Raw genomic sequence first — 27992 nt, 5'->3', positions numbered from 1 at the left:
TTAGTAGATCGATCTCTATTATTTTACAGCAGTGATGTCAAACTTTTCCACAGTGACAAGCAGCACAGACTTATGCACACACCTGAGTGTCACAGATTTCAGGATTGCCTTTGCCATACAATCAGGTGTGTGATCAATGTCTAGCTGTCCCCTGAGACCATTTTGGATCAATATTTATCTGTCCTGAGTGGCCATACATAGTCAATACAAATCTGTCCCCTGTAACCCAGATAAAAATACTGCACCACCGAAGTGCTGGAGCATCCTGGGCAGCATTCTCACGGGATATAAGCTCACTGCAGGTTTACTTGCTCATTGCTGATGTAAATAATAAGAACAGTTAGGTGTTGGTCACATCTAATCATATGAAAGCAGAAGTTTCTAGGTGTTTTGTGGAAGGAAAAAGTCTTAGTCCCCCAGGCTTCACAAGGAAAGTGAGCAAGGGGCAGGTCCACACCATGAGATGCCAGCTGGGCACACTGGGTTGCCACCAGCTTTCAGACTTGCAGAGTGTAGACTTATTGCACATTGCAAATGAAAATATTTATCAGAAGAAGGAAGAATTTAGCTGTCACTTAAGAACAGGAAGGAGAGAAGACACCAGAATAAATACAGTTCCTCACAGAAAAGCTAGTCTGAGATACAAGGTTTCTGTGTATGGTTATGTATAGAATGTTTTGTTGTGAGTTAGATGGTTAGTGAAGGCTACCTGGATCTATTTCAAAGTAGTATTTGGACAAAAAAATATCCTTGCATTTGGGCATGAAGGAATAAGTAAAATTCACCATATCCTTCATCCTTCAGCAAGAGAGAAGATCCTGGAAGTGAGAGCCTTCAGGTTCATAACAAGGCAACAGGTGAAATCAACTGCAGATGCAGTAAGACACTGGGCTAAATCTTTACACAGAGAAAACTAACTTGTATTATTTACATTTCAGAGCCTCTCTCTCCTTTCTTTCAAAGCAGTGCAGATAACATGGATTTGAATCAGAAGGATCAATATTTCAAATGTGGATCTCTGGCCTCCAACCTCTAAGGAATTATAAAGTACTTGGTTCCTTACATATAGATAGTAAGCAAACTCCTATGTAAATGTCAAGGGAAATTGTCCCACTGAGTTATATTGGGAAAGATTTCTTCTCTATAGACTCAACCTCTACAAGTTTAAAATCTCAGTTATAACTATAATGCAAGCTATATATATAACGATGTGAGTGAAGGAGAGCTATCAAGAAAAAATACAAGAAAGGAGGATTACAATCAGATCGCATAATTTCTATGAGTTACTACACTGATCTATCAAATTCCTCATGTTGGTGAGGAATACTTCTGGTCCAGGTAGCTCAACTTGCAAATTGAGATGCAGATTGAAATGCAGACTGAGCTCTGTGTGCAAGTTTGAGATAAAGGACCATGAAGAGCCAACATTTGAGGTAACAAAGAGTATGAAAGATTGGTGACTCCAGCCAGATGAACAAACACTGGGTGACAGCAGGAGCTGGGAATTGCTGACCCTTTGGATACCAAAGCAGATGAAGACCAGTGAAGCCAGCAGAGTAGATGGACATGGAGATGGAGCAGGAACCAAAGATTTGGGAGCAAGAGCAAGACTAGTGGGGAGAATGTGGAGTATAAAAGGCAGTGGGGTTCCTTGGTTGAGGGCTCCTCCTTGGGAACACCAGCTCAGTTGTTCCTGTATTCCTGTGCCAGGAATAAGTGTCTTTATGGGATGAGACATCTGCTATTCTGCCATGGGAATTCTGCTCAGCTTCAAAGCAGTGGGGAAACCTGGCCTGTGAGTGGAATGTGCAGGAGTCCAGTGGTGACCCATTGAGTCACCAGATACTTGGCATTGGGCATGTGATTGCCAGGAAATCTTGTGAATGATCAGATCAGAAAATTTCTCAAGCAACATACACACATAAACAGATTTCTTAATGTAAAAAAAAAGTGTTGTTTTGTTTTTGGTTTTTTTGTTTTGTTGTTTTAATTTAACAAGCCTCAAAAACATGCTTGTTTTCTCAGTTTATGCTCAAAAGCTCTTTTCTTTCTTACAGTATGTAGAACTTGGAAGGAGAAATAAAATAGGGAAATGCCAAAATTACTATTGATGTAGAATATATCCTGCCACTGCTCTATTTGCAGTAAGGTGAGCTAAAAAATTGCAATCTTTGAAGGAAAGCTATCTTCGTACAATAATCTGACTTTTTCAAAGGAAATCAATGCACTGGTGTAACTGGACCATATGCAATAGCAGAAAATGTCTGCAAAGAAAATAAATAATATATTAATACATTTTGTGCATTTCATTCCACAAAGAAAAAAAAAAAAAAAAAACAAAAAAAAAACGGTCAATGCAATTTATCCACAAGGTATGACTACACCCAAAGAAATAAGATGCAAACTAAATCTTTATGGAAAATTAATTTCATTAAAATGTTTCACCATTATCACACTGCCTAATTTTCAAAATTTCAAAGCTCATTGTTATATGTGCACATATAAAATTCAACAATTCAGCAGCGAGCTTATGGGTATCAAGAGCAAAAACCAATTTAATTTCCACAAGCATTTGCTCTTAGTAGCACAGACTCATAGGTGCATCTTTTGCTTTGGCTATAAGTGCCTAAATAATGGCAGAGGCCTATCCAGATACTCTGCAGTCATTAATCCCAAAAGAGGGACTGAATAGCCATGATTATGAAGACTGCATGTTAAGTGAAAATCTTCCTGGAGATGATAGAATAAGAACAGCTCACAAATCTCATTCCTCTTTCTCCTGTCCTCCGCCCTGCACAAAGCCCATGTTCACATTAATAAATGAGACTCAAGCAGTGCCCAAATTGTGTTTGAATCCTCTAGAGCAAGCCTGTAATATGAATTCTAGTGCAGGAACATTTGTTTGTATGATTTACCAAAACAATGACAGCTGGCAGAGGAGTGTGCTTGCGGACATGAATCATGGAGAGAATTTCTGGAAGGTGACCCTCGCGGGATGCAACGAAGAACATCCTGGTGGGAAATAAATGTGAATAGACTTTAAATGTGCTCATTACTGTGAGTATGCAAAGTGGCTCATGAAAGTCACAGAGCAGAGCAGAACTTCTTAGTCTTCTTTGAGGTGTTTCAAATGAAAGCACTGGCAGGAGAAACTCACATGAAACCATCTCTGAAAGTGTCTCTTGACTAGTGTTGGGAAAGAGTTAATATTTTCCCTCTAATTTTCCTCCTTTACATGAAAAAAAGCAGCCATTGATTAAGGGCTAGCCTCAGAGACATTAATTTCCAAACCATTCAAAAGATTTTAAAAACAGTACCCTAAACAAAGGGAGAAAAAGCCCTACACCTGATAAACAGGGTAGTAATTTATCATATCCTGCTAAAGGATACCCTCCCCTCCCTTTGCTCCCATATTTTCATATGTCTCCCAAGACCTCACCCCCAGGAACATCAGCAGTGCTCACCTGGAGACCGCAAAAATGCCACCATTCATAGATCCAAAGCAGGAGAGAGCAACAAACACGGGTACAGCTAAAGAGAAGTTTCCCATCAGTCGTTCGGCAAAGGTCTATTAGAAAAGAGAGAGAAACACGCAGTGATTTTTCATCAAATGGGAAAATAATTGTCCTCTATTAACAAATTAGCATGGTGTTAGTTACACCCCTTCTCTGCATCCCTCACTGAAAATCATGCAGTGCATTTGTTGCCTCTTTTGTGAGAGCACAGCTACTACAGCCACGCTGTCCTGCCCTTACCCCTGAGGGATGTGGAAGACCTCCAGTGGAAGCAGTGATGAAGAGGTGAAATCAGGCCCTGACTCATGTCAATTTAAACCATTATGGTTCCAAAGAAGAACAGAGAGTCCAAATAGATCAAAGTCTGATCTGCACATTTAATATCTTTTTTCTACAGCCTTCATTGCACTCAGCTGGTACCACCCAGTGGTATAGTCTATCCATCCAGGCTTCAGAGTTTTGAGTTAGCAGATGAGTCTTAATTGGAGTTTGGGGCACCACAGGCAACATGCATAGTTTTCGTCATGTTTATAAAATGTTTTCTTTCTAGACCTCCCATTAGGTACAGGATTTGGTCATTTTTCAAAACTCACATCAATTGAAATAGCCACAGGCAGCATCACTACTGGAAAAGAAATGGAATTATTTATGTCCTCATTGTGACTCCGAAACCACAAATATAAAAATCAGTGTCATCACCGCAATTCAGCAAGGACAATCAAAGCAACATTTCCAACTCCTTCCCAAATGAGCTCCAGAACTCACAGCAACCCCCTTCCCAAGTACTCAGGACACACATTGTGCAGAGGCAAAGTTACTGTATTCTGCTACACAAGATAGTTCAGAGTTCTCTCTTCTATAAATATCTGTAATTTCTGCTTCCCAGGAGCTGGGCTTACAATTTAGCTCTGAATTTTTCAAGCATGTGCTTGGCTATGAAATGTAAATCCTATTGACTGTAAGTGGTAAATTAATACAGTCCAATGTTACATTATAAATGCTACTGATGGCCTGAACTGCAATCCTGCTGCAATCAGTCAAAAATCAACTTTCACTGGGATGCTAATAAGTGCTGCCATACTAAAACCTGACTGGATGCGTCCACCCAATCTTTTTGTGTGTCCACCCTGAAAATAAGAATCATATCAACAAACATAACTGCAGCAGGAATATATCTTCGTATTTTTCTTCTGTAACTTACCACTGCTACAGCTTTTGAAAGCAGCAATTCCCCAGCACTGATTGTAGTGAAATAAGCCACGTTTGTTAACACATAGCCAACTGTGACGATAATCATTGAAATGCATATTGCGAGGGGTATGTTTCTGAAATACACAAGGTAGCTCATTATTTTGCAATCTGGTTGCTAATCCCTGAACATTAAACAAATAACATGGGGAAAAGCCACTAATGATGGTGAATGCACGTTTGGCAATCCCAAAATATCATCATTAGAAACTACCAGTGAAAAACTGAATAAAAAAACCCTGTAGACAAAGGAAATAGGTTTAAAATGAAAAGGTGAGAAACCATTTGAGGGAGGAGTTCTTTGGGGATATCAAGGGACATGTGGCCCCCATGCTTCCCATGGGTCCCCTGCTTCCCATTTAAGTTGCCTGCTCAGATTGACTTGTGAACTGAACCCAAACACCTGGAGGTGTTTGACATCTTCCCCTGGATACCAGAATATCCAGCATGCAAAATTCTGCCCTTTCCTCCTGGGTGTATTTCTTCCTTTACACACCTTACCACATCCCAGTGATCTTTCTCACTATTCAGGGGAACAGGAGAGCAGAACACGACAGAAAGGGAAACAGTACCAATTTGTAAATTTAGCACAGCACAAATGGTATTGAAAAGCGCAACCCCCCTGCCATGCTAGCTAAAAGACAGAACAACAACAACCAAATAAATAATAATGCCAAACTTTTGTATAGCATGTCCTAGTCAGAACAGCAGAATTATTTCTGGTTTTGAAAGGAGGAACAGAGGCACAGTGAATTTGTCCAAAGCCACACTGCAAGCAAATGTTTGAGTCAGGAGAAAAAACCCAGATACCCCAAGTGTTACACTAGTTTCTTTCCACCTAATATTATTGATATCTTCATCACACCAAGAAAAAACTCAGATGTGAAACCAATCCTTTAGTTCTAAGGCTGGTATGTATGGTCCCTCTGAGGAGAGCTGAGAGCTCTTCTTTCATGGCTGGTTCCCTCCGGCTGTCTACATGAAGGCTGCTTTTGGAGGGATGGTGAGGTTGTCATGTTTAAAGAAGGTCACCCCAGCAGGTGGCTAAAGGAAAGACAGAACTAGGAATTCTGGTATTCCAGAAGAGATCACAAGCACATTTCTCAAGGACTACTGTAATCATCTCAAAGGAAAAAGGTGTTTTGAAAACCAACACAAAGATCCGTTCTTTTCTGATCTTTTTCTTGAAGAAACACAGCCAGTTAAGAATTTAAGGATCTTCTTAACTTTATTTCTCAAATAGATCCTTCACATCAGTATGGCTGTATGGAGCTGAAAACAAGCTCTAACCCTGAGAATCAATAAATAAATGTACTTATAAATAAGTAAAGCAGGACAGTATCATTGTTGCACATCTTGCCCACCTCAGGAGCCGTGGTGTCAAATGCTCCCATTAACCCAGACACACAGGTAGGTAAGAGGATCGTGCTAGAAATGGAACACCAAATCTGGGTAGGCATCATGCTGCTGCATTAAGCCGTGGCTACCTTATGCACATATCTCAGGTGAAGAAACTGGGAGAAGGGAAGCCAATCAACTTGTAGGATGTGTTTGTTGATGGAGAAGATGACAGCAAGGACTAGAGCAAATAGCCCAGATACAAGTGCTGTGTGGCTGGAAAACCCATAGTTATAGAGACAAGAAATACTGCAGCTCTGTGTGGTGATAATATAGGGCAAAATGGGGTTTGTAAGTCAGATAATATATATACAAAATTGGGGTCTGTAAGTTGCCAGATGCATTGCAATCATTTGGGTTAAGCTTCTTACCTGACCTGGGTGTAAACTGAATTCAATCCTCTTAGCATCTGATTCAAAGTAGGGATACATGGATTTAAAGCCTCTCAGACCAGTTCTTTTATCCATATTTTCTGCATCGCAGATGAATGCTTCAACCATCAAGCTTTTGGAAAAATCAGCCCTGACTCCAACCTCAAAAAGAGTGTTTTCAGCCAAATGTAGCAAATTTGGACTTTTTTCACAAATACCATTTAAATGACTGAAAGCATATCGCTAAACTTAACAGCTTATTGTTGTTTGTTCTAACTCTTACTAAACACTTTATATTCACATCTCATTTAAATCCCAGTTGAATTTCTGATAAAACAAAATGGCAATTCAAAATGGAGCGGGGTGGGGGAAAGAGTTTTGGGGTTGTGCTTCGAAGAATCATGCTTCAAAACGTGACCATTACCCTAGCACTGCAAGTCCTGCTTTGTTATGCTGAAGAGTGCTAACGCCCTTGCATAGTAATACCAACAAAGAAACACGCTCAGGAGAGTAAAACCCCTAAACAAGCCAGAACTAGTCAGGAAGCACTATTCATTAGAAAGCCAAAGATATTGCAAATCTTCACCCAGCGCCTGGAGCAGCACAAGGGATGCTGTGGCTTCTGAGCTCCCAAGCCCTGTGTATGCCTGCACAACCCTTCCAAGTGTTGCTCATTACCCACTGCTTCCAGTGACAGAAATAAAAGGCCAGTTTCAAGATTTCAGGGACAAGCAGTACATTATGGTTCACTTCTCACTGGCACCTCCATTCAGATTCTCGTTGCTCCTCAAAACACCTGAAAGCACAGGTAGGCAGGTAGGAACCATATGCAAAACCACTGAGTGAGAGCTTACATTGTGCCTTTTCTATCTATCCAATTTAAGAGACAATTCCCAGTTTGCAACATGATCCCATTATCAGACTCTCTGCTGTGAACTATAGCCTCTATGCTAGAATAAAAGCTGTAATACCATTAGCAATAAAGAGTATCTCCTTTCCTTAGAGGATCGTTGTATCAATTTTCTTGGAATATTTTATATATTCTCCAGACTTCCCAATGTTGTCTCTAAATAAGAAAAATCATACCTAAGTTCTACTCTCCATTAAATTGCCTCTATTGATGCAATTTCCACCTTTTCACTTCTGCATTCTATGAATCACACACAACACAGGGTGCCCATAATACTGATAAGCCATGTTTCTGATGTTAAGCAAATTCACAGCTGCCTCACAGCCAGCTGAGACTTTTGGACTAGAGAGAGAAAATTCAAGAACTGATTAGAAGGGAAATCTGCTGCCAGGAAAGTCTTTTTGCAGTACTCATGCCATCTCCCAAAACTTTGAAGAAAATCGGTATCAAAGGGAATCTGAGGAAATCTGAATCAGGACAGTGTTGACCCTATAATTAAATAATCTTTTAAAAAGTGGGTGAGAGACAGTTAGGATAGCTTCTATGTAGCTGAATGCTGACTAAAATTGAATTGAATCTCCATACCTTTTAAGACTTACTCATCCCCAGCTGCTAGTCAAAGCTAAATCTTCCCCTTCTGCCCTATATACAGAGCAACTGTAATGAAGAATCACACTTGAACAAAGAGCACATTTACCTTGTGATTCCCAGAAAAAGAGTCACCAAGGAGCCTACCATCACAGAGAAGTTCAGCTTTGGGAATACAGCTAGCCCATCCTGTGCTGTACAGGGCTCAAATGGTTGCCAAGCAATGCTGTGTATTGCTTAGAAGTAAAATTTCCTTCCTCTAGAGCCTGTAAAAGGCACCAGAGTTAGGGCATAGGGTTCAGTTAATCAGGATAACCACTGGGTTTTGCATTTAACCTTCAGTGTTGCAGAATCATAGGCCTTCTGATAATCAGCTAGAGTACATCTCCACTCCTACAAATATTTTTGCAAGAAAAAACTGAAAGCGGAGCAAACAAGAGAAAGGAAAAAGAAAAAAAATATAGAAGGAAAAAGAGAAAGAAAGCCAGAGCAAGAACCTAAGGACGAGAAAAAACATGCCAATAAATCAGCTGAGGAACATTCCTAGAAATGTATAGCACATATCCCAGGTTAATAGCAACTTCTATAACAGCAAACAGTGAGCACTAAGAGCTGTGTCCACTGAGGGATGTTTTTCCTATGAAATTACAGCCACAAAGTCAAAGACACCCCTCCAAGCCAGCTGAGTTCACAATGGTGAAGCAACTTGTTGTCACATTCTTTGTCACTTAGAGGTCACACCAAAACCTTTTCCTTGCATCCATATCAAAGCCAAGTCTTACAAATATTCATCATAGTCAACTGTCCTGGACAAAGCTGCATTAGCAGGACCCAGCCAGGAAATATAAATTAAAAGGTTTAAATAAATAGCTTCATTACTGATAAAGTTACATGAAATTACATCTTTTCTGCAGTAAGAAAATTGTGGAAGATAATTTTGCATATAAATTTAGAATGACAATAGGAGAGAAGGAGAGAAATCCTAATTTCCTCACATGATTCATGGGCAAGGTTTTGCTTCGTTTTCATGAGCATAATGCTGTATATTCTATATCTCCTTAGCTGAAAAATAACCACCAGAGGAGTTTCAAAAGTTCCCCTGTGCAATGATTTATTCACCATTTGCAATCTGCTAGGAAATTTTCCAAATGAACTCTTTCCAGATTTTGGCACTCTTTAAAAAAATCTAATCATCCACTGGACTGCCCATAGCACCAATGCTTGGCAGAAAAATAGCAAATTTATTACAAGAGTAAATTTATCTAAATAAACCGACACTGGAAAAAAAAAATAACGAAATACAGAAAGTGGCAAGAGAAATTTACTATTCCCAGGACTTCAGTGCAAGACTGGAAGAGGCACAGGCTTGCCTTACTAAGTGCTGGTTCCAGAGTCCAGACTATGTCTCTCACCATTCCCAGGTGGTCATTCCATGAGCTGTGGCAATCCCAAATCCTGGACAGCAAGCAGCACATTTCCATATAAACTCACTTATCCCTGACATGTTTTTATGTAAAAAGCAGCCTACAAGACAAGATATTACACTGAAGGGATCAAATCCTCCTCACCGTGTCAACAGGTGAAAAAAAATGACAATCTCATCCATTTGCTAGGAGAAAAGGCAGATGTAAAACTTCAAAGGTCACCTCCCCAGGACTAAATCAAAGCCAGGAACAGAGACAGAAGGGATGGGCATCATTACAACACCTCTCTAATCCCCATATTTCTACATGCTAACCAGTGTCTCAGCAACTGCTGACTTCACTGACAAGCTATTATTGTTTTGTTTCTTGAAGATTCCCATCAGCAAATCATCTCTTCCCTTCACTGCCTTCCATCCTTATGTTCCAGATCAGAGGAATTTTCAGTCTGTGGGCTTGCAGCTTAGACAATATTCAGTTACCTAATTGCCCTTCGTCATCCTGTGATCTTTTTTTGTTTCTTTTGAGAGAAGGAATGAAAGAAAGGAAAGCCCCATCATCAAAGCTGCACTCTCATTTACACCACCTTATGCTCCATGGATGCTACTGCTGGAGTGAAGTCTTAAAGTGCTCCCCTTGTTCTTTTCCATGCTTTGGTTCCCCATCTCTTACTTCAGACACACAGCAGCACGACACTGGGATAAGAGTGAAGAATCAGGCTACAGTCTGCATTTAAAAGTCTTCTTGCCTTCTAACACCTAACAAGAGAAGAAAAGAACTTCTGCTGTGCTAATTACTTATTGTTTTCTCAGTGGTTCAGATTATAATTGCTCACAGTTGGTAAATAGGGTCTTCCGTGACCAACTGACTTTAAAGGGTTATACTGTGTTATCAGAGTGCTGTAAAAGGCAGGAAATTTTATTAAGTTCTGAGATGTTTTCAGCACTTTTTCCAACAGGTTTTCCTCAAAAGCTAATTAGCATAAATACTGCCTTAAGGCTTAGGTATTAATTGCACAAGGTAGCACTCTTTTCCATAAAATATCTCCTTTCAGGCAAACCCTCCCAGCTCAAGCATCAAGACAGAAATCTGTCCACAGCCCTTGAGAGACTGAGAAGAGTTGTTATGCTCACAAGGGGAGTTGCTTTATTTTAAGAGATGTTTAAAGTTTGCTATGATGTTTTTTGTGTACAAACTCAGGTTGCCAAGCCAGGCGTGACCACAGTGCTCATTTATGTCAAGCCCCACCCTGTCAAGTCAATACCTTTTATGAAACAACTTTCTTGGAAGAGCAGAATGAACTCTGAAACTTGGACTACCAGCCAGAGACACTCCTCATGGTCAAGCAGGATCCTTAATCCTTTTGCATGCAGTGGATAGCACTACTGGAATTCCCAAAGAAAACTATGCCAACACAGCAGATATCAAAGATGACAGCTAAACACACAAAGGACTTTTGAGATTACAGAACTAAATAGTCTCTCTGTCTCTGCTTAGCCATGTCCTGTATAGCAGGCATGTGAGCACTCTTAGGAGCCAGAAATTGAGCAGAAGAGGCAGCACACAGAGCTACTATGGGGGCTAATTTTTAAAATCTCTTTAAAAGAAAAAGTGGAATACAGACTTGAAACATAAAATATCCATCACCCCCTGTGATTTCTCAGTCAACTCTATCTCCATAAGTATATCAAGTGCCAGGGTTCAACATCCTCATGTTACCTCGGTTGCAAACTTTTTGTACAACGTTTACAACTGCTTCCAAAAGACTGTGAATAACCACAAGTGGCTTTTATTTGGCACTGTAGCTTCACCCCAAGTTACGTCCCTCCTGAGAACCTGAAAGTCCCAAGGAGCTTGCTTTTCTTTCCTCTTGCTGTAGCCACACCTGCAGGGAACTAGGCCTACCCAGTTCCAGAGAACCAGAGAACAGCCAGGTGCCTGGGAAATGCAGGATATCTAGCAAAGGATCTGCATTTTGCATTTCAGAACTGAAATGGTAGTGAAGATGCCCAGAAGACAGTGGTTATTTACCCAGTGTATTGCAATAAAAACGAGGTTCAGGTTAGCTTTTAACCCAGTCAAAAGGTTGTCAAACTCTTTCAAAAGCTTGCCTTTTAAAAAGCAGCAGAGTCTAAACTCAGAGGGTTCAAATACAAATGTACTGTCACTCCTGAGTTTGATGAATGACTTCTATGTTTCTATCTTACATCATCATTTAACATCACCCTCCTTTTATCTCATTTGTGGGAAACCTTAATGTCCTCGAGGAAGTTTCGTGATCTTTTCCACCAGAGAGACAAAACCTCAGATTTTACCTTTATTGCCCAGCTCTCTCCCAGCCAGAAGATGAAAGGAGCACCTCTGCTCTCTCAAAAAGTTCCACTGTTTATTTTCTTCTGAGGTCTATTTGTTGGAAGTGCTCCCAGTACTGCCAGTAGTGTAGATCATGGTGAGAGCACTTGTAAATCACATTGCTTGCTTGGAGGCAAGGAAGCCATAACAACACACCTGGCACAGGGCTGTAAAAACAAAATATCTGCCCACACCCAGCTCCTGTATGGAAATGAAGGGGAAAGGGGAAGAGGCACAATCCAAAGCTCTTCCTCCAAGCTGCTTTATTTAGTGGGTCTAGGGAATCTAACTTCCTCTTAACTGCTCTATACCAACACATACCTCATTGCCAGACTTAAATAAACGTAAAAGGAAGGAAGTGAATTGTGTACAAAAGTAGTTTAATTTATTACCGGAGGCACTCCTGGGAATTTGAAAATATTAATTCCCTGAGCACTTGATTTATGAGCAGTGTCTACTTTCTCCAGACAGGATCACTTTTCTTAGGAAAGATGGACCACTGGCAGTAGTTGGCAGTGGGGGAGTGAGGGATATTTAGAATTATAAACAAGGGAACCTGATCTGGGAAATGTGCCCATCAGGCCACGTAGCTGAGAAACCTAAGCCATCATCTACTGCATAACAATATCATGGCCAGGGAAAGAGATCACAGTGGATGTGAAAGGAATCCCACTAAAAACCCTGCTGCCTGCCACAGTACCCTCCCCACACTCCCACAGGTACCTCAGTGCTTGCATGGAGCAGGGCTGGGGTGGAAGCAGAGCCCAGCCTTGATCTGTGTGCATTTCTATTGCCTACACCAACAACAGAGGTTTGTCATTTGGACCAGGGCAAATGGCAGAGCAGCACTTTGAGGAATGAAAGGGAGCAGGCTGGCAAGGCTGCTATCATTCCCAAAATGATCTACTCACTCTCACAGTCTGGCAACAAATAGCCTGAATACAAAACCCCTCACTCAGTTCCAGCAGAAGGTACAGGAAGGGATGCTACCCCCTTAACCCCTCTAAAAGCTGGACTTTTTGGGAAGCATCACTGGTAGCATGTTAATGACTCTTAACATTAATAAAGGAAGGTGAATGCTTAGGTGCACGGAGGGAAGAGCGTATGTCTCTGTGTGTATGTGCATAAAAGGAGCCAGATTTTTCATACTTGCTGAATTCCTTGACATTTAATTTTGAGCAGGAGACTTTCCACAACGCCAAGGATCATAAAGGAACAATTTGCTGCTGTACGTTACCATTGATATTTCAGCATGAATGAAAATTGCACCATTTGGTGATGAAAAGAGCAGCTATTTGTAATGAGGAGTACCATGGAAACTGAAGTATCATTTACCAAGACATGCTATTCTTCTGAAGGAATTCAAAATGAGAAAAATGGTAAATGCAGGTGCCTTAAAGCATTAGCACTTTTAAAGATACAAAAAGGTGTAAATGAAATTAAAAGGAGTCTTAACAATACTGCACTGCCATGAAGGTGGCTATCTGGACAATAAATTGTTTTCTCTGCAGAAAGCAGGGAAATTATGGTCTTGTTAGGGACAGCCCAGCAGTGCACCTACAGATGTGGGACAGCCCATACAGCACACTGAAATAAATCTGCAGGAGTTCTGACATAGAACAGAAATCCAGAAAACTTCAAATGTGAGCTCAAATATGCCTTTGCAGCACACTTGAATGGAGTTCAAATGGGAATATCAACTTTTTCTGTTTTATTACCTTCTGTGCTTTGAGCAGGGAAATAGTAAGCTGAAATCCTCTCTCACTAAACCTTCATAATGCTGAAACTACAATCACAGGCATAGGAGAAAAGCTTATCCTTGTCTTTTTTGATGAAGTGATATCATGAATCAAAATATGCACAATTTTCAAAATGGCCAGTAAGGCTGAGGTTTCCTTTTTTCTGTGTTCAAACTGAGAAATTTTAAACATAACCTTAGAGAGTTAATCCTGAAACTGCTGCAAATCAAGTTCCCTGCAGTTGGTAGTGACATGAAATAGCCAAACTTAATAGTCTATTTCAATTATCTTGGACAGTATAATCAATGAGACTCAGGACTTTAAGGCTGACTCATCTTTGCAATTGCACTTTGTTCAGTGTACCCTCTGCAAAAATGCCCTACTCTTCCATGCTGAAATCTTAAAATGAAAGTGGTAATGAGGGTTTATACAGAATTTACCACACCATCTCTTATTGTGACCCATAGCATCACCTTAAAAGGACCATGTACAGGTGCCATCAAAAATCCCTGGCACTCCACAGCAGCCTGTCCAGCACCAGCCTCCCTGACATCTGCATTTGAAAGTAAACCTAGATAATCATAGAAAGGTTAAGGTTGAAAGGGACTATTAAATTCCACGTATATTTCCCTGCTTTCCTGGGAAGAGCATGGACACCTTCCACAAGATCAGACTGCTCGGAACCCCACCCAACCTGACCTTGAATGTTTCTGGGGATGGGGCATCTACCACTGCCCCAGGCAACCCATTCCACTGTTTTACAATCCTCATTGTAAAGCCCTTCTTCCACATAGCTAATCTAAACCTATTCTCCTTTGGTTTAAAATCATTACCCCTTTTTCTATAGATTGCAACAGATCCTGCTAAAAATTCGGTCTTCATTTTTCTTGCAGGACCCCATTTGAAAACACCAGCTCTGGGGAACAGGACAAATTTATGTGTTAGTTTAGCAATAGTGCTTGCAAGACATATTTTCAGTGAACAAAATAAACACAAGGCAAATGGCAGCTTTTGGGCCTCTGTGAGCAAAATTATGTTCTTAAAAACTGAGAAAATATGTAATTCACTGCGCTCCAGGTCATTCTAGAGCAGCATCATGACTCTGTCAACACTTAACATCAAACTGAGGTAGCCTAGGGCTTGGATCTATTCATGTCTGGGATAGCCTGCAACTAAGAAAAAGCTTCTCCTCATGACTTTTACAATCATCAAGCAAGAATCCTAAAGCATTTCTGCTTATTTTCACATCCATTGAAATATTTCTTCCTTAGACTCACAAGCAGCTTATTATCTAATGGGAGTTTTGCCCAAGGAAAATGAATTTCATGGTCTTCCATGCTCCTTGTGGATAAATCTTTACATTTATCTGGTTTTGCTTAGCAACTGTTTTTTCCTATAATAAACAGATATGATAAACTAGAAGTGCCTGTCATTCCTTTACAGCAGTGTGGGATGAATGTAAATTTTCTTTCCTTTAAAATACCCCCACACAGAAATTAAACTTCTTATCATACCAGAGTGCCCCTATTAATTATCCATTCTCATTATCTATGGAGGAGGTCTCTAAATTGCTGCTAGATCTTTTCAAATGAGGGTATCAAAACTATTCTTGTAAAGGATTTTTCACTCCATCATACTTCAAAAAATTAAATACCGTTATTATATACTCCACTTTTTCACAATAAATGAAACATAATGACAAGGTGAAGATGCAAATAACAGCAGTTGTTCAACAGCAAGTGCTGCAAGTGAATGAGGATTAACATAATAAACCACAGCACCACAACTTGTGAAATGCAGATTATTCACTTCACAGCACCCCTGGAGCATTAATAATCTTCTATAAATCCTCTTAGTTTACATTTAATGGATATAGGCTGTACAGTAATTTAAATGACTAAAAACCCTAATGGTCACTTAGTTAACAATAGTCATTTCATAAAGAAAATATCACTGTCACTATGTGTTTAAAATTCCAATATATTCACAGCCAAATATCAATGTGTAAGCTACACTGTAAGTGACCAGAACCTGCTCCCAGAACATCTGCACACCCATAAGCACTCACATAAAACAGCCACCATGCTGTGGAGGGATGTGCAGGAGATTAAGAATCTTATCATTCACTAGGTAAAATCAGTGGTCCCTGATGGAAATTCTGCTGTAACACAGGAAATTATGTACTCATCTGCAGGAAAGATGTACAAAGCCAAATTGTCTCATTTTTCTATGACTATTACATATCTTAAATACAAGCCAGCAATCTTTTAAACCTATTAAAGATGAAAAATCAGATAAGAGAACCCCCTTTAATGTCTCTACAAAAAAAATTGTGTCAGAGTGAGTTATTGTGCTGGCTGAAGGAAGTGGAACATATTCCTTCTCTTGTGTGCATAATACCATTGCTATTGGAATTTTGACCATGCCAACTACTCGTGGTGGCATGGCATGTGTTAATGACTCTGTGCATTAGAAAATTCCAATCTGATGTGCAAGACTGCAATAAAGAGCATACGGCCCTTGCAAAATTTTTTGCCCATTGCTTTGTTTGTATTTTAGTCCCTGATTTTGTATCTTATGCCAGTAAAAAATGCTGTCTTTACTTTCTCTGGCAGTCATCTCACCACCTCTGTCAGATGGTGTCAGCCAGCATCAGCCAATAAAAGATTTGCTGATAATGGCAGGCAAGATGCTGCTACATGTGCTGGTATAACACCCTGCTTACCCAACACTGCCTTAGCACCCTGCTCTTCTTCAATTTTGAGATTCAGCATTAAAAAGAAAAGGAAATAAAAAGTGGCAGAAGAGGGTCATTCCCTTCTGGCTCCAGGAGAGGATGCACCACATACAGCTCACAACACTGCACTATGAATTAAAGTAGCTGTTGGTGCCCTATATAACTAACTATAGGTAGTGGGGGTGGCTTGCTCTCACAAATACCAGGATAAATGGCTGTGAGACCTCTTTCCCTATACCCAGCCTATAAACCAACACTGACAGTACCCATCAGAAAAGACTGATCTACAATTTCATAAGGAATTTCATGGTTTTGACTGGGGTTAACAGTGAAATTCCACTGCTATTTGAAACAGATTTAAATCTCAGACCAAAACATGCTCCGAGTCACCTCCACAAGAGCTAATGGCATTGGTAAACACATAAATAAAAGCTCAAACATCAGACAAAACCAGGTTCCAGTTTTAAAGTGGGAAGGGGAAAATCTGGGAGAGGTTTATCTACAATGCAGAGCAGCACCCACACCAAAAGTCCTGTAAAACATACTTGCTTTCACAAAGAGTGCAACACCCCTAGGACCCAGGACACGAGATGTGAGGTGCAGCTGCAGTGACTGCTCCAAACCACCTCAGTTCAACTTGTCACCCTAGTGAATTTACTCATTTTTCTACCTACTCCTAATTCACTGCTGCCCATCACATTTACAGTCATGTCAGGCCTCCTGCTTATGGACCACCAAAAGAGAATTAAAATGTCTAATGAACCTTCACATTGGCCAAGAGAAGAGCTGCTCAGCCCTGAGAAACCCATCATCTCTCCAGTAAAATACACTCTGTTCTACAGCAGAACATCAGTCTTGCAAGGGGTTTTTATTCCTACCATGAATATTTTGCCGAGCAACTTAAGTTCCCCATAAGAGAAAGCTGTCACCCTTCTGTATAGGTACTGCTGTGTCCCTCAGGGAAACAGAAATAGATGTTTGAACAGTTTTGCATGTGTTTCAGCTGGTGAAAATTAAGGAAAATCCAGGGCAATGGAAACTTCGAAGGTTACAATGTTTTGTGTTACATTACCCTGCTGGTAAAGCAGATTGCAATTTTTCCAGCTACCCAGAGAGACTGTGGATAAACATTTGCTTTACTTCCTTAGGAGAGCTGATTCATAGTAACCATGATTCACATAAACAAACAGAAGTGATAAAAAAAAAAAAAAAAAAAAAACAAACAAACAAAAAAGTAAAACCAGCAACAGGAAAGAAAGCAAACCTTACACTCAGCAGGTTATCACATTGGCAAACAAAATGAGCCACGAGGGCTGGAAAGGAGCAATGTGCTGTGCAGTGGCACGACACCATGTACCTCACACTGAATAGCCAGTGCAGGGACAGACAGGGCCAGCACAGGGGCTGGGCACATCCTCACACCTTGGAGACACCAAAACTCCATGGAACAGTGGCTGCAGGACCCTCTGAAGCAGCCAGCCACAGCTTTGGCAGCTAGGAAAACCTTCCAGAGGGCAGGAAGCTCCAGCTGAGTTCCCTGGACTTTGCTTCCTCCAAAGAGGTGCCACGGGCTTGGCAGAGGAAAAAAAACCTTTTGAGGGCTTGTATCCTCTTCACTTCCACGTAGATGTTTGCCCCCTCTGTGTACACTGCAAGAAAACCTCACCCATGCCTTCCCTTGCCACCAAGGAATTAACGAAAGCAGCCGCTTGCAATAGCTTTGGTTGGAAGGGACCTTAAAGACCATCCAGTTCCAACCCTCTGACACCTTCCCCTTGACCAGTTTGCTCAATCCTCATCCCCTCAGAAGACATTAGTCCAGATCCCCTTTCACCACAGGCCTTGGATAAAAAAAGTGATAAGGACATGCATCGCAGCAGCCCAGCCTGTCCATTCTCCCAGTGAGTTTGCAGGAACCTCTCCCACCCATCTCTCCTGCAGTAGGATCCTGCCCCACTGATGCATTTTTAGAAGTATCAAACAGTTCTAACAAATAATCCTCAAAAAGTTTCAATTGTCTCCAGAATTGTGAAGGAATTAATCCAGTAATTTTCATTTCAAGTTGGTTCTTTTATCTTAAGCCACAGAATCTGCATAAACAGAAACAAACATATCAAAGCAATGACTTCTGAAGAATTGCCTTAATGCAGATCTGCCTTAGAGGAGGACAATCCCTGAGCCATCCTGCTTTACTAGCCTGCCTCCCAACAGCACACTGAGAACACAACCACTACTATCCTGTCCTGGTATATAGCAGTATGGTATTGCACTCTTTGCCCTTGCAATTTATCTTTTTCCTTCCATCCTCCACCTACGTTTGCTGAATAGATTTGATTTTTCAGGTATTGACTACCTTCCTGATTTCTAATGTCTTGGTGGTATCCTTATTACATTTTTGAGACATAAAAGGAGTCAGAATCAGATTCTATATTAGACAATTAGGGGGAAAAGAGCAGAGGTAGCACTATAATTTGAACACACATATCCACAGATAAAACCCAGCGCAGCAATACTGTATCTAACCAAGCATCTATAGAACTCATTTTTATTCTGCAATTTTCCCACTCCCCCTTCTCCAGCACCCATGCCAGGTATGTGCTATAAGTTAACTCTGTATGAAATAATAATTCAGTCGATAAAAATCACACAAATACATAGAAAAAGACAATGAGTGTGTTTCTTTAGTGTGCCCAAAAGTTTAGGTATGAAAGCTGCATTGCCTAGTCCAGAATATTTCTGTGGCCTTCAGCTCAACTTTTATGTGAGTAGGAGTATTTTATACAAGGAATATAAATGTCAGAACAGGCAATTATACAAGTGACCTTGCCTTGCTTCATTCAATAGTGAATTATTAGTCTTCTCAAGTGCAGCTTTATAAGACATCCTTATTGTCTTAATTAATGATCAAGGTACATCTTTGAAATCTTTACAGACACTAGAGATTACATCACTCTCTTTTCTAATTTACACATATTGACTGACACATCAGTTTAAACCCTGTCACAGGTAGCTCTTCACTGCAGTCAATTTCAAAACACACCATCACTTTTTTTTTTTTTTTTTTTTTTTTACATAAAAAAGTAAGATAATAAAGTGGAAATAGGAGTTAGAAAGACCTGAAGACAGCTGAACCAATTCAAATGCTAAACTGGGGTTATAAAAGCAGCTGCCAATGACAAAGATACAACACCTGAGGAACATTTCTCCCATGGTGTAGAATTTCACCACATGACTCAACAGTGACATAAGCATCCAAAAAAAATGGGGTAGAGGGAAAAAAGCAAGAAAAAGAAAATTTTAGAAAGGAAAAAAAATAGAATTATCTGATAATATGTATTGAATGTGTGTCACGTATGCATCCATGAACATCTCAGACTGTCAGAATCTGAGGTATTGGTGATTCTGAGATTGTAGAAAGTCTCTGTCTTTCAGCCTCATTGCCAAAGCAGAAGCCATAATTGGTCTGTGCTGGTTTCAAGGTTGTTTATTCTGTTTATCTCTAACATGACTCATCCCTGATAACTGCAGGGGACATCTTCTGTTAATGGCTCATTGAGTCTCACTGCATGACTGATAAAATTACATCATCCTATTTGGAGGTGCTCCACCCAGAGGGAGGAGCCAAGTGTCCTATCCTGGATATAATCTGAGATTTGGAACACCACAAGCAGCCTTTTCTACTGAATTCCCAGAAGACAAGGGCCACATCACCACCACTTGACATGCAGAAGAAGACCAGACCTTTCTACAGGATCACTGCTTCAACAGAACCACATCTATCACTCCAGGGGGACTGCAGCCACCATTTCAATGGAATTTTCCTACTAAATTGTAGATCTGATGTGGAATCTCTTACTGATTTGCTTTCAAATTAGTGCAAGAGTGAAGAGAGGAAAGGCTGGAGGCAGAACTCAGGGAGTATTCAAGGCCAGGCTGGATGGGGCTCTGAGATGCCTGGTCTAAAATCTCCCAAACTAAGAGTGAAAACAAGAATATAAATAAAGGCAAAGCAACTCCAAATATTCAGATCCCACTCCTAAGAGAATTTCCAAATTCCAGCAAGAGTGGCATCCTTCAACTAAAAAGAATAAAATAAATTTATGAAAGGAAAAAAGTTAGTTCCCATACTGAGATTTCAGAAATCTGAATCCATTAAAAACGTGCATCCAAGACTGAAATACTTAGTTTCAGAAATAAATTATTAGTAATTTCTAAAAGAAACAACAATTAATGAGCTGAAGATGTAAGTAATGCAAACAGTAAGGAACTAATAAGATTAGTGAAAAAGCAAAAGTAAAGATAATTTTATTAATAACAGTCTCACGCTGGTGAGTCAACTCCCCTGAGAGCTAGTAATTGTCTATTTGTCTCTCTCAAACATACACAAATACTATTGAATTACATTCTTAATTAAATGTTTTTCAAACATACTACAAATAGCAAAATCATGCTTGGTTTTGTGAAAGCACATTTTAGCTAGGAAATTAATTTATTTTCTTTATTTTACAGATTCCTCCCCATTAAAGGATTTCCTAGATCTGAAAACACAATTTTATCACTTACAGAGGGCACAAATAAACTGTAGAAATTGTTGAATTCACCAGGTTTGGACACCTCATCTGAGATGCCTCCCAGATAACTAACAGAATTTAAGCAGACTGGAATGCTGTTAGATACAGTCAAATTTAGAAAGTATAAAACTTCTACTAAAGAGGCATAAAAATACTTGTGGGGAGGCTAATTAGAATATACTCACTCTGTGATGAAGAATAAAAAAAACACCAAGACACAAATAATATATAGAGGAAAAAATGCAAATGCTCACTTAACTGACCTGGTTTTCCCTTTAAGGTAATCTGATGAATTCACATGGGTTTTACAAAATACTGGAAAGATTAGCATTTGTCTCTTTTGATTATCTTCAGGTCAAATATCACAATGTAATCCTATAACTTCTGCACTGAATACTTGGCACTGTAGCCTGACATGAAGAAAATGAATTGGAGTCAAATGAGTCTTTTAGGAATAAGCAGAATATAATGACACAAGCAAGATTTCAAACTCCAAGCAGATAAACCGTTCTAGTGTCTAAGAGTACTGATATTAATATTCCTCTTCAGAGTAAATCTTGTCATTAAATGATAAAGTAACAAAACAAAACAAAAAAAAAAAAAAAAAAAAAAAAAAAAAAAAAAAAAAAAAAAAAAAAAACGCAAAAAGCAGAGAGGCAGAAATCTCAAAGGTTTGCATCCTCTCAGTTAACACTGAAAAGATTTTTTTACTCTTTTGCTTACTGGAAATTTGATCCCTAATCAGTGGCTAGATTGACAATGAGCAACAGTGCAATTCAAGTTTCTGACTGACTTTGGTAGGGGGGCTGCATTTTAATGAGAAGTGACGAAAATCAGACGGCTACAAATAACAAGGGAGCTGGAAGAGTTGTAGCATCTCAGCCACCATTCCCCTCCCATCCATCTGCATCTCTATAATGCTCAAAAAGACTGAAGAAAACACCCCTAATAATTTATTTCTCTCATGCAGTCCTCATAAATGCAAAGTTGACTCTATAATTAGAATGAATGGGCAGCATACATTAGCTACATTAGCTAGACATGACATTCACATTATTTAAAAACAGTATAAAAATAGATTTTATCAAAGATTTTGATATCCTGATTTTACAAAATGTCTGATGATATCAAGCTCTGGTGACTTGCTATACAGCTACTGTTTCTTGGTGTTTTGGGAAAGAAGGAATAAATGAAGTGAGAAGAACACTGCAAAAATCTAATAGACAAACTGACGGATCTCAGACCCCAAGGTCATAGCAAAGCAATTCATTTCTTGGTTTTTCAACAGCACAAGACATGATTTATCAATCTGAGACCACACTCATAAACACTATACATCTCAATAATATGTTCTTCGCACTGTGTAATTTTTTATACAATGATAGATTGCCTGGGCTGGACCAAAGTTATTTTACAAACAGAAATGAAATATTTGCAAATGAAATGGTTCAATAAGGGGGGCAGGGGGAGAAATTTAAAAAAAAAAAAAAAAAAAAAAAGAGATTGAGAGGGAAAAAAAGAAAGGTTATGCCAAATAGCACCTGTACTTAACTGCAACTGCAAAGTAATCTATGCTGTAAAATGCTTTCAGAATCAACATTCTTTGAAATGCTATTATTTTTATTCTGTAAATGAAAAATATTTCCTAAATTCAACAACACCAAAAAACAACACTGCCAAAGAAATAAAATTATTTGGTAAAACAAGGGCTGTAAATTAACATCTCCCTCAAGTTTCCCACTTGATGAGAGACTAGCTTGAAGTCGGTAAGGAATTTGAGTTTAATCCCTCCCCTTAAAATGAAATAATATTTTCTCTCTCTTCCAACACAAGCCTAATCTTCACAACTTGAAGCCAATCATCACAGTGAGGACTGAGCTCAATTTTGTTAAAGTGGGATTCTCTTTGGCCAGCATCTGACACAACCTGGCTCTGACTTTGACAAGGCTCTGAAGGTGATGCTGTGATGTGAAAACAATTCTGTGTTATCTTCTCTGCCAAAATGCTTGGTGAACTCTAGCACTGATCCCAGACTGTGCTCAGCATAGGAAGGGAAAAGGGAAGTGCTCCTCAGGCATGAGCAGCTTTCAGGGTCTTGATTGAAAAAACTCAGCCTGTTTCTTGAGAGTACATAGTGGGTGCTCAAGCACACAGATGAGATCAAAGACTGTGTAGAATAAATTAATCTGGAAGTTCAACATGCATGATTTCTAGTCCTCTAAATTTCCTGCTCCAGACAACATGGCTCCTGTCAATATTCAGGTGAAAAACTCTCTCAGAGACCTGGCTGTTACTCCATTCACCTATTATTTAATAGATCTCAGTTTGAGACTGATCCTTATAGTGTAAGAAAATTAAAAAGATCAAACCTGCACAAGTTTGTTTTGGTGAAATTCTGCTTCTAGGATTATTTAGGGATTTTATTTGAAACAACAATTGCTATTGACCCAGCCTGTCGATGCAAAGCATAATTTTCAAAAAAAAAAAAAAAAGAAATTTGTTGTCACACTTTAATGTTGTTTCACATATTCTTGATAATAAAATTATTTCAGGCTAATTTAAAAAATTGTGCATTAACACTGCAACCATATCTCCTTCTAAAATAAACATTAACTTCATGTTTCTTCAGGTCCCACTAATAGCTGCATGAGAGAAGCACTTGAACAAAGAGGAATAAAGAAATGAGTTCAGGCTTTAAAATGAGACATCAAAAGGGGGTTTAGCAAGAGACAGAAACAGCTACTTTTACATCTTATGATAATTGGGGTTATAATAATGTCCTTACACAAAAGAGGGAACAGTGGCATTTCCAAAGTGAGAGCTCAACACTACTTCCAAAACTCTGTTCAAAAGTAATGACATGCACCTTGAGATTTTTTTTAAGTCTTTATGTTCTCCCTTCTGTACTACAAAGGGTGCTTGCTCCCTGCTTTGCTCATTCTCACTGTCTCTGTTTCTGCTCTCCCTCTCTAGGGTTCCAAATTGCCTCGGCACCCCAGTGTCCAAGACCCAGAGTATTTATCCTACTTTTAAACCCAAGTGTGGGTTATTTTTCCTGGGCAGGCAGCTGCACCTCCACAGATTCCCACAGCCTCCAAAGCCCTTCCTGCCCCTACAAGCAGCAGCTTGGAGCACAAAGGGGACTGGGCAAGGCCATAAGCATCCCCCTTCCCCTGCCTCTCTTCTGCATTCCCAATGACACATGCCATGTTCCAAAAGGTCCTGCTGGTGCCATGTACCACAGCAAGAAATGCAATCCCTGACTGGGAAACTTAATGTCTAATAGCAGATGCTTCCACTTTCCTTAGGATACATTCTCAGGATATATTCTATGGCCCACCTCCACAGAATGTTTTGGGTTGGAAGGGACCTTAAAGATCATCTTGCTCCAACCTTGTTGCCATAGGTGGGGATACCTTCCACTAGACCTGGTTGTTCAGTGCAATCCTTAACATAAGGCCCACAACAAAAATGACAGACAGCATTTTAAGTCACACCCCCCCCCCCCCCCAAAAAAAAAAAGAAAGAAAAAACAAACAATTGAGTTGTAATAAATGCTTACAACAGCAGGACAATTAGTGGCTCATCTAACATTTGCATTGGATTTAGTAGCAGCTGAGACAGTTGCCACTGAGATTAATCCACACTACTCCCTTGCCCTGTAAATTTGGGAACGATGGTGGAACAGGCCTTGATTCAGGATATCTTTCCAACAGAGCCATTCACAGGTGGCAACCAGATAAAAAATATATTCCAAATGTTTCACTTAATTGCTTATTTCAGCTCAAGGGAGTCCAGAATCCCCATTTACAGGTGGTGCAGAGGTCTCTGTCAGCACAGATAGTAACAATCCATTTGCCCCACCATCCCCTGCCGCTTATTTAGCAATTCTTAAAATTCCACTCTCTTCTATTCTATATTATACTTTAGCATGGAGATTGTAAAAACTGGGCATCTACTCATCCTCTCAAAGTGCAACCTCGAGAGGCAGAGGGATGAAGGTAAGCTTTAGGAGCCTTGTGATGACATTGCACATGTAATATTGAGCTGGGTTTTTTCCAGAGCCATCCTGGAATACAGTAAACCAGCTACGTTATGTGGTTTGCCCTCCAGTCCTACATCCTCACTAGCAGCACACAGAACTACAGCAGTTCTCCAAGGATAACCTGGAGAACAGAGAAGTCCTCCCGAGATGGGAAAATCCTGTCTTCTTCCCTCACATCCTAGCTGCAGTGGAAAAAAACCATCAGAATTCAACCAGCACCACTTCTCTTAGCTCACACATATCATGCTGCAAGGGGTGCTTAGCTTTTAAAAAAACGAGGAGCTGTGCTTTTCTATCCTATGCAGTAGAGAGCAAGATGTTCAAAAAATAGGCACTCCTCTGACTCAAATCATAAAAACTCAACATATATAAAAATGGCTATAATGAAAATTACCAAGAATTCCAGTTAAAAGAACTGCAGAGACACATAACTGTTTGAAAAGTCACAAAAAGTGTAGACACCTGCACATTTGAAAAGATCACAGAGTATTGGTGATAACTACATAATAATTTACAAATTATATTGCTTCTAGCTGAATTTAGTTACACCACCAAGACTCTGGTTCCTAACCTATTTCTCCATAATTTCCTGAAGTAGTAGATGTCCTGGACCAAAATCCCTTCACACCTATATTTAGTTTCACATTTAAAATCAGTCTGTCACACAACAATTTTTCAAAAGTAAAAAAACCTGTAGGTTGTCATTTGGTTTTAGTGTCTGCCTCTCATGATTTTATATAGAGCACAGATCCTTGGTAGTTAAACCCCAGGTCACCCAGCTTGAGTTCATGAGTGTCCCAGGCCTGGGAATCTTTAGCTAGCTGCTCTCCACTGACTGACACAAGTGACTAAAAAGCACAGAAGCCTTCAGGTTTGAAAAGTCCACTGAGTCCAACTATTAAAACAGCACTGCCAAGTCCACCACTAAACCATGTCCCCAATAATACTTTAAATACATCCAGAGTCACGTTTAACTAAACCTCAGCTCCTAAAATGGTGATTTTTAACAGAACTGAAGATCACCAGTGAAAAACCCATTTGTATAAGGGTATCTGTCACAATGATTACTCACAAATATTAATGTAGTATTTTCCACCTGCATTTGTCTGGTCTCAGATTTTGGCCATGCAAATCTCACCCTACATATCCAGATCATATCCAAGAGTCCGCTAACGCACAACACATCTCAAAGTCACTGAAACAATGGAAATCTGCCAGTCTTTCTATCAACCTCATGTTTTATCATCCATTTCCTGAAAATTATTTTCAAAACATCTCTGAAATAACACAAGGTTTGGTTCAGATTTTGAAGAAACCAACAAAAATCTTCTGCATGCTCCCAACCGATGGCTTGGGGTTTTCTTTCCCTATATATCTCAAATTCATATTATCTGAGTGTACAGTGCTGGGGTTCCCTTTAAAATAATAAGTTTTAAAAGTCATTTGGTACCCAGCCTGCTATATTATTTTAAAAACTTAAGAAAATTATATTTAACCATTAATTTCTTTATCAAGTAAATAGTTTCTTTTCCTCAAAGAAAAGAAATTGATCTGGCAAGGCACATTTTCTCTACCTTTTAGAAAACATTCGTAGCTTTTTATTACTGGCCCCACGTACCAAAGCACATCTACCAAAATAGATGGGACAAATCAAACTCTCCCTGACAGGATAATTTTCCATGTTGTACAGGCAGGTGATGTGGGAGTATTCATCTGTGGCTGGAGACAGGCTCCAACCCATACCCCATGTTCGGTTTAATTAGATTGGATGCTTTGTGACATATGTTTATTCAAGATCCTACATCTCTGAGACATCTAAAGCAATACAAGAACTGTATTTGATTAATATTTAAACACAGCAAAACTGACGAATATTGCATCAGATAAGTTTCTTGGGCAAGATTTCCCTGACAGGTTATCAGTAACGTCCACTGAAAGGAGCCACTGATAGTTACTTGTATCCTGAGGAGGAGAACCAGAGGCCTAGAGATCTACTTAATTTTCTGCTTTCAGTGCAGATAAAAGCAGAATACATAATAAGGTCACAACAGACCAAAAATAGCAAATCTTCAAGCAGTGGCAATTCAAACAGATACCAGATCTGCTGGAAGGCAAGCAGCTTGACCAGCATACAGAATTTCTGAAGACCACTAATTTTATAACATTTGAAATTTCACTACCATTTCTCAAAAGTCAAGCAAAACATTAAGTACGTACTTTTCAGGGTTTTCCACTTCTTCAGTAACAAAATTGAGGTAAAACCTAGAAAATAGTTATAAAATGTATTATAAGATTTATTCTTATATTCTTATATTTTTATTCTGTATTTCTCTCACTAAGAATCAAGATGATTCTTTTAGTTAAGCACTGCTGTTTATTTACAGTAGGCTTTGAGGCCCATGTTTGGGTTAAGAAGAGTGTGATATTTAATCTTCCCTTATCCCCACACTCAGGAAAGGAATTCTCAGAAAAGACAGCAAAGCAGGAAAAGAAAAATACAGTGACTGTGTAAAAGCAGTGCGTAATTAAGTTATTTTTTTTCCCTTGACATACTACTCAGTTAATGGTTTATCCTAATTCCATACATACACACACATGCACACTTCAATCTTTATATTCCATTTGTGCTGGAATCAGCTTCATCAGAATACTCAGCAAGGGCTCCTACACAATACAAATAACTGAAGCCTTAGAAAAACCCCTCCTAAACCAAGAACTTTCACACCAGCTTGTAACTAACCTGGCAGAAAGTCTGGGAGCTTTGCCCCATCACAAGTCTTGGAGAAGAACTGGGTTAGCAGAACAAGTTAACGCTGGCTCGTGGCGTTTTAAAAATAGGGTTTTTGTGACTGCACGTGAAATTCTTTGTCACTTCATGCAAAAACATCACGACTTGTTTTTAAACTTTCTAGTGCATAGAGCACAGAAGAAGATTTAGGTTAGATATATGGAGGAAAGCCTTTCCAGTGAGGGTGGTGGAGCACTGGAACCTGCTGCCCAAGGAAGCTGGGGATGCCCCATCCCTTGGAAGTGTGCAAGGCCAGGTTGCATGGGGCTTTTAGCAACCTGGTCTAGTCGCAGGGGGATTGGAACAAAA

The 27992-nt window shown here is 39.6% G+C and overlaps 1 protein-coding gene across 1 annotated transcript in view; it reads right to left on the bottom strand.

The window, feature by feature from the left end:
- SLC7A11 (solute carrier family 7 member 11) overlaps positions 1-27992 on the bottom strand; it is a 55239-nt gene that overhangs the window by 6971 nt on the left and 20276 nt on the right. Inside the window, exons 6-9 of the mRNA XM_021529575.2 lie at positions 27113-27157; positions 4717-4840; positions 3465-3568; positions 2916-3012 (exon numbers count right to left, since the gene is read on the bottom strand). Coding sequence (XP_021385250.1) covers positions 2916-3012; positions 3465-3568; positions 4717-4840; positions 27113-27157 — 370 coding nt within the window. The remainder of the gene's footprint in view (positions 1-2915; positions 3013-3464; positions 3569-4716; positions 4841-27112; positions 27158-27992) is intronic.

This window comes from Lonchura striata, chromosome 4 (assembly GCF_046129695.1).
Source record: "Lonchura striata isolate bLonStr1 chromosome 4, bLonStr1.mat, whole genome shotgun sequence".
In the NCBI taxonomy this organism is placed as follows: domain Eukaryota; kingdom Metazoa; phylum Chordata; class Aves; order Passeriformes; family Estrildidae; genus Lonchura; species Lonchura striata.
This window is presented reverse-complemented; position numbering and strand designations above follow the sequence as displayed.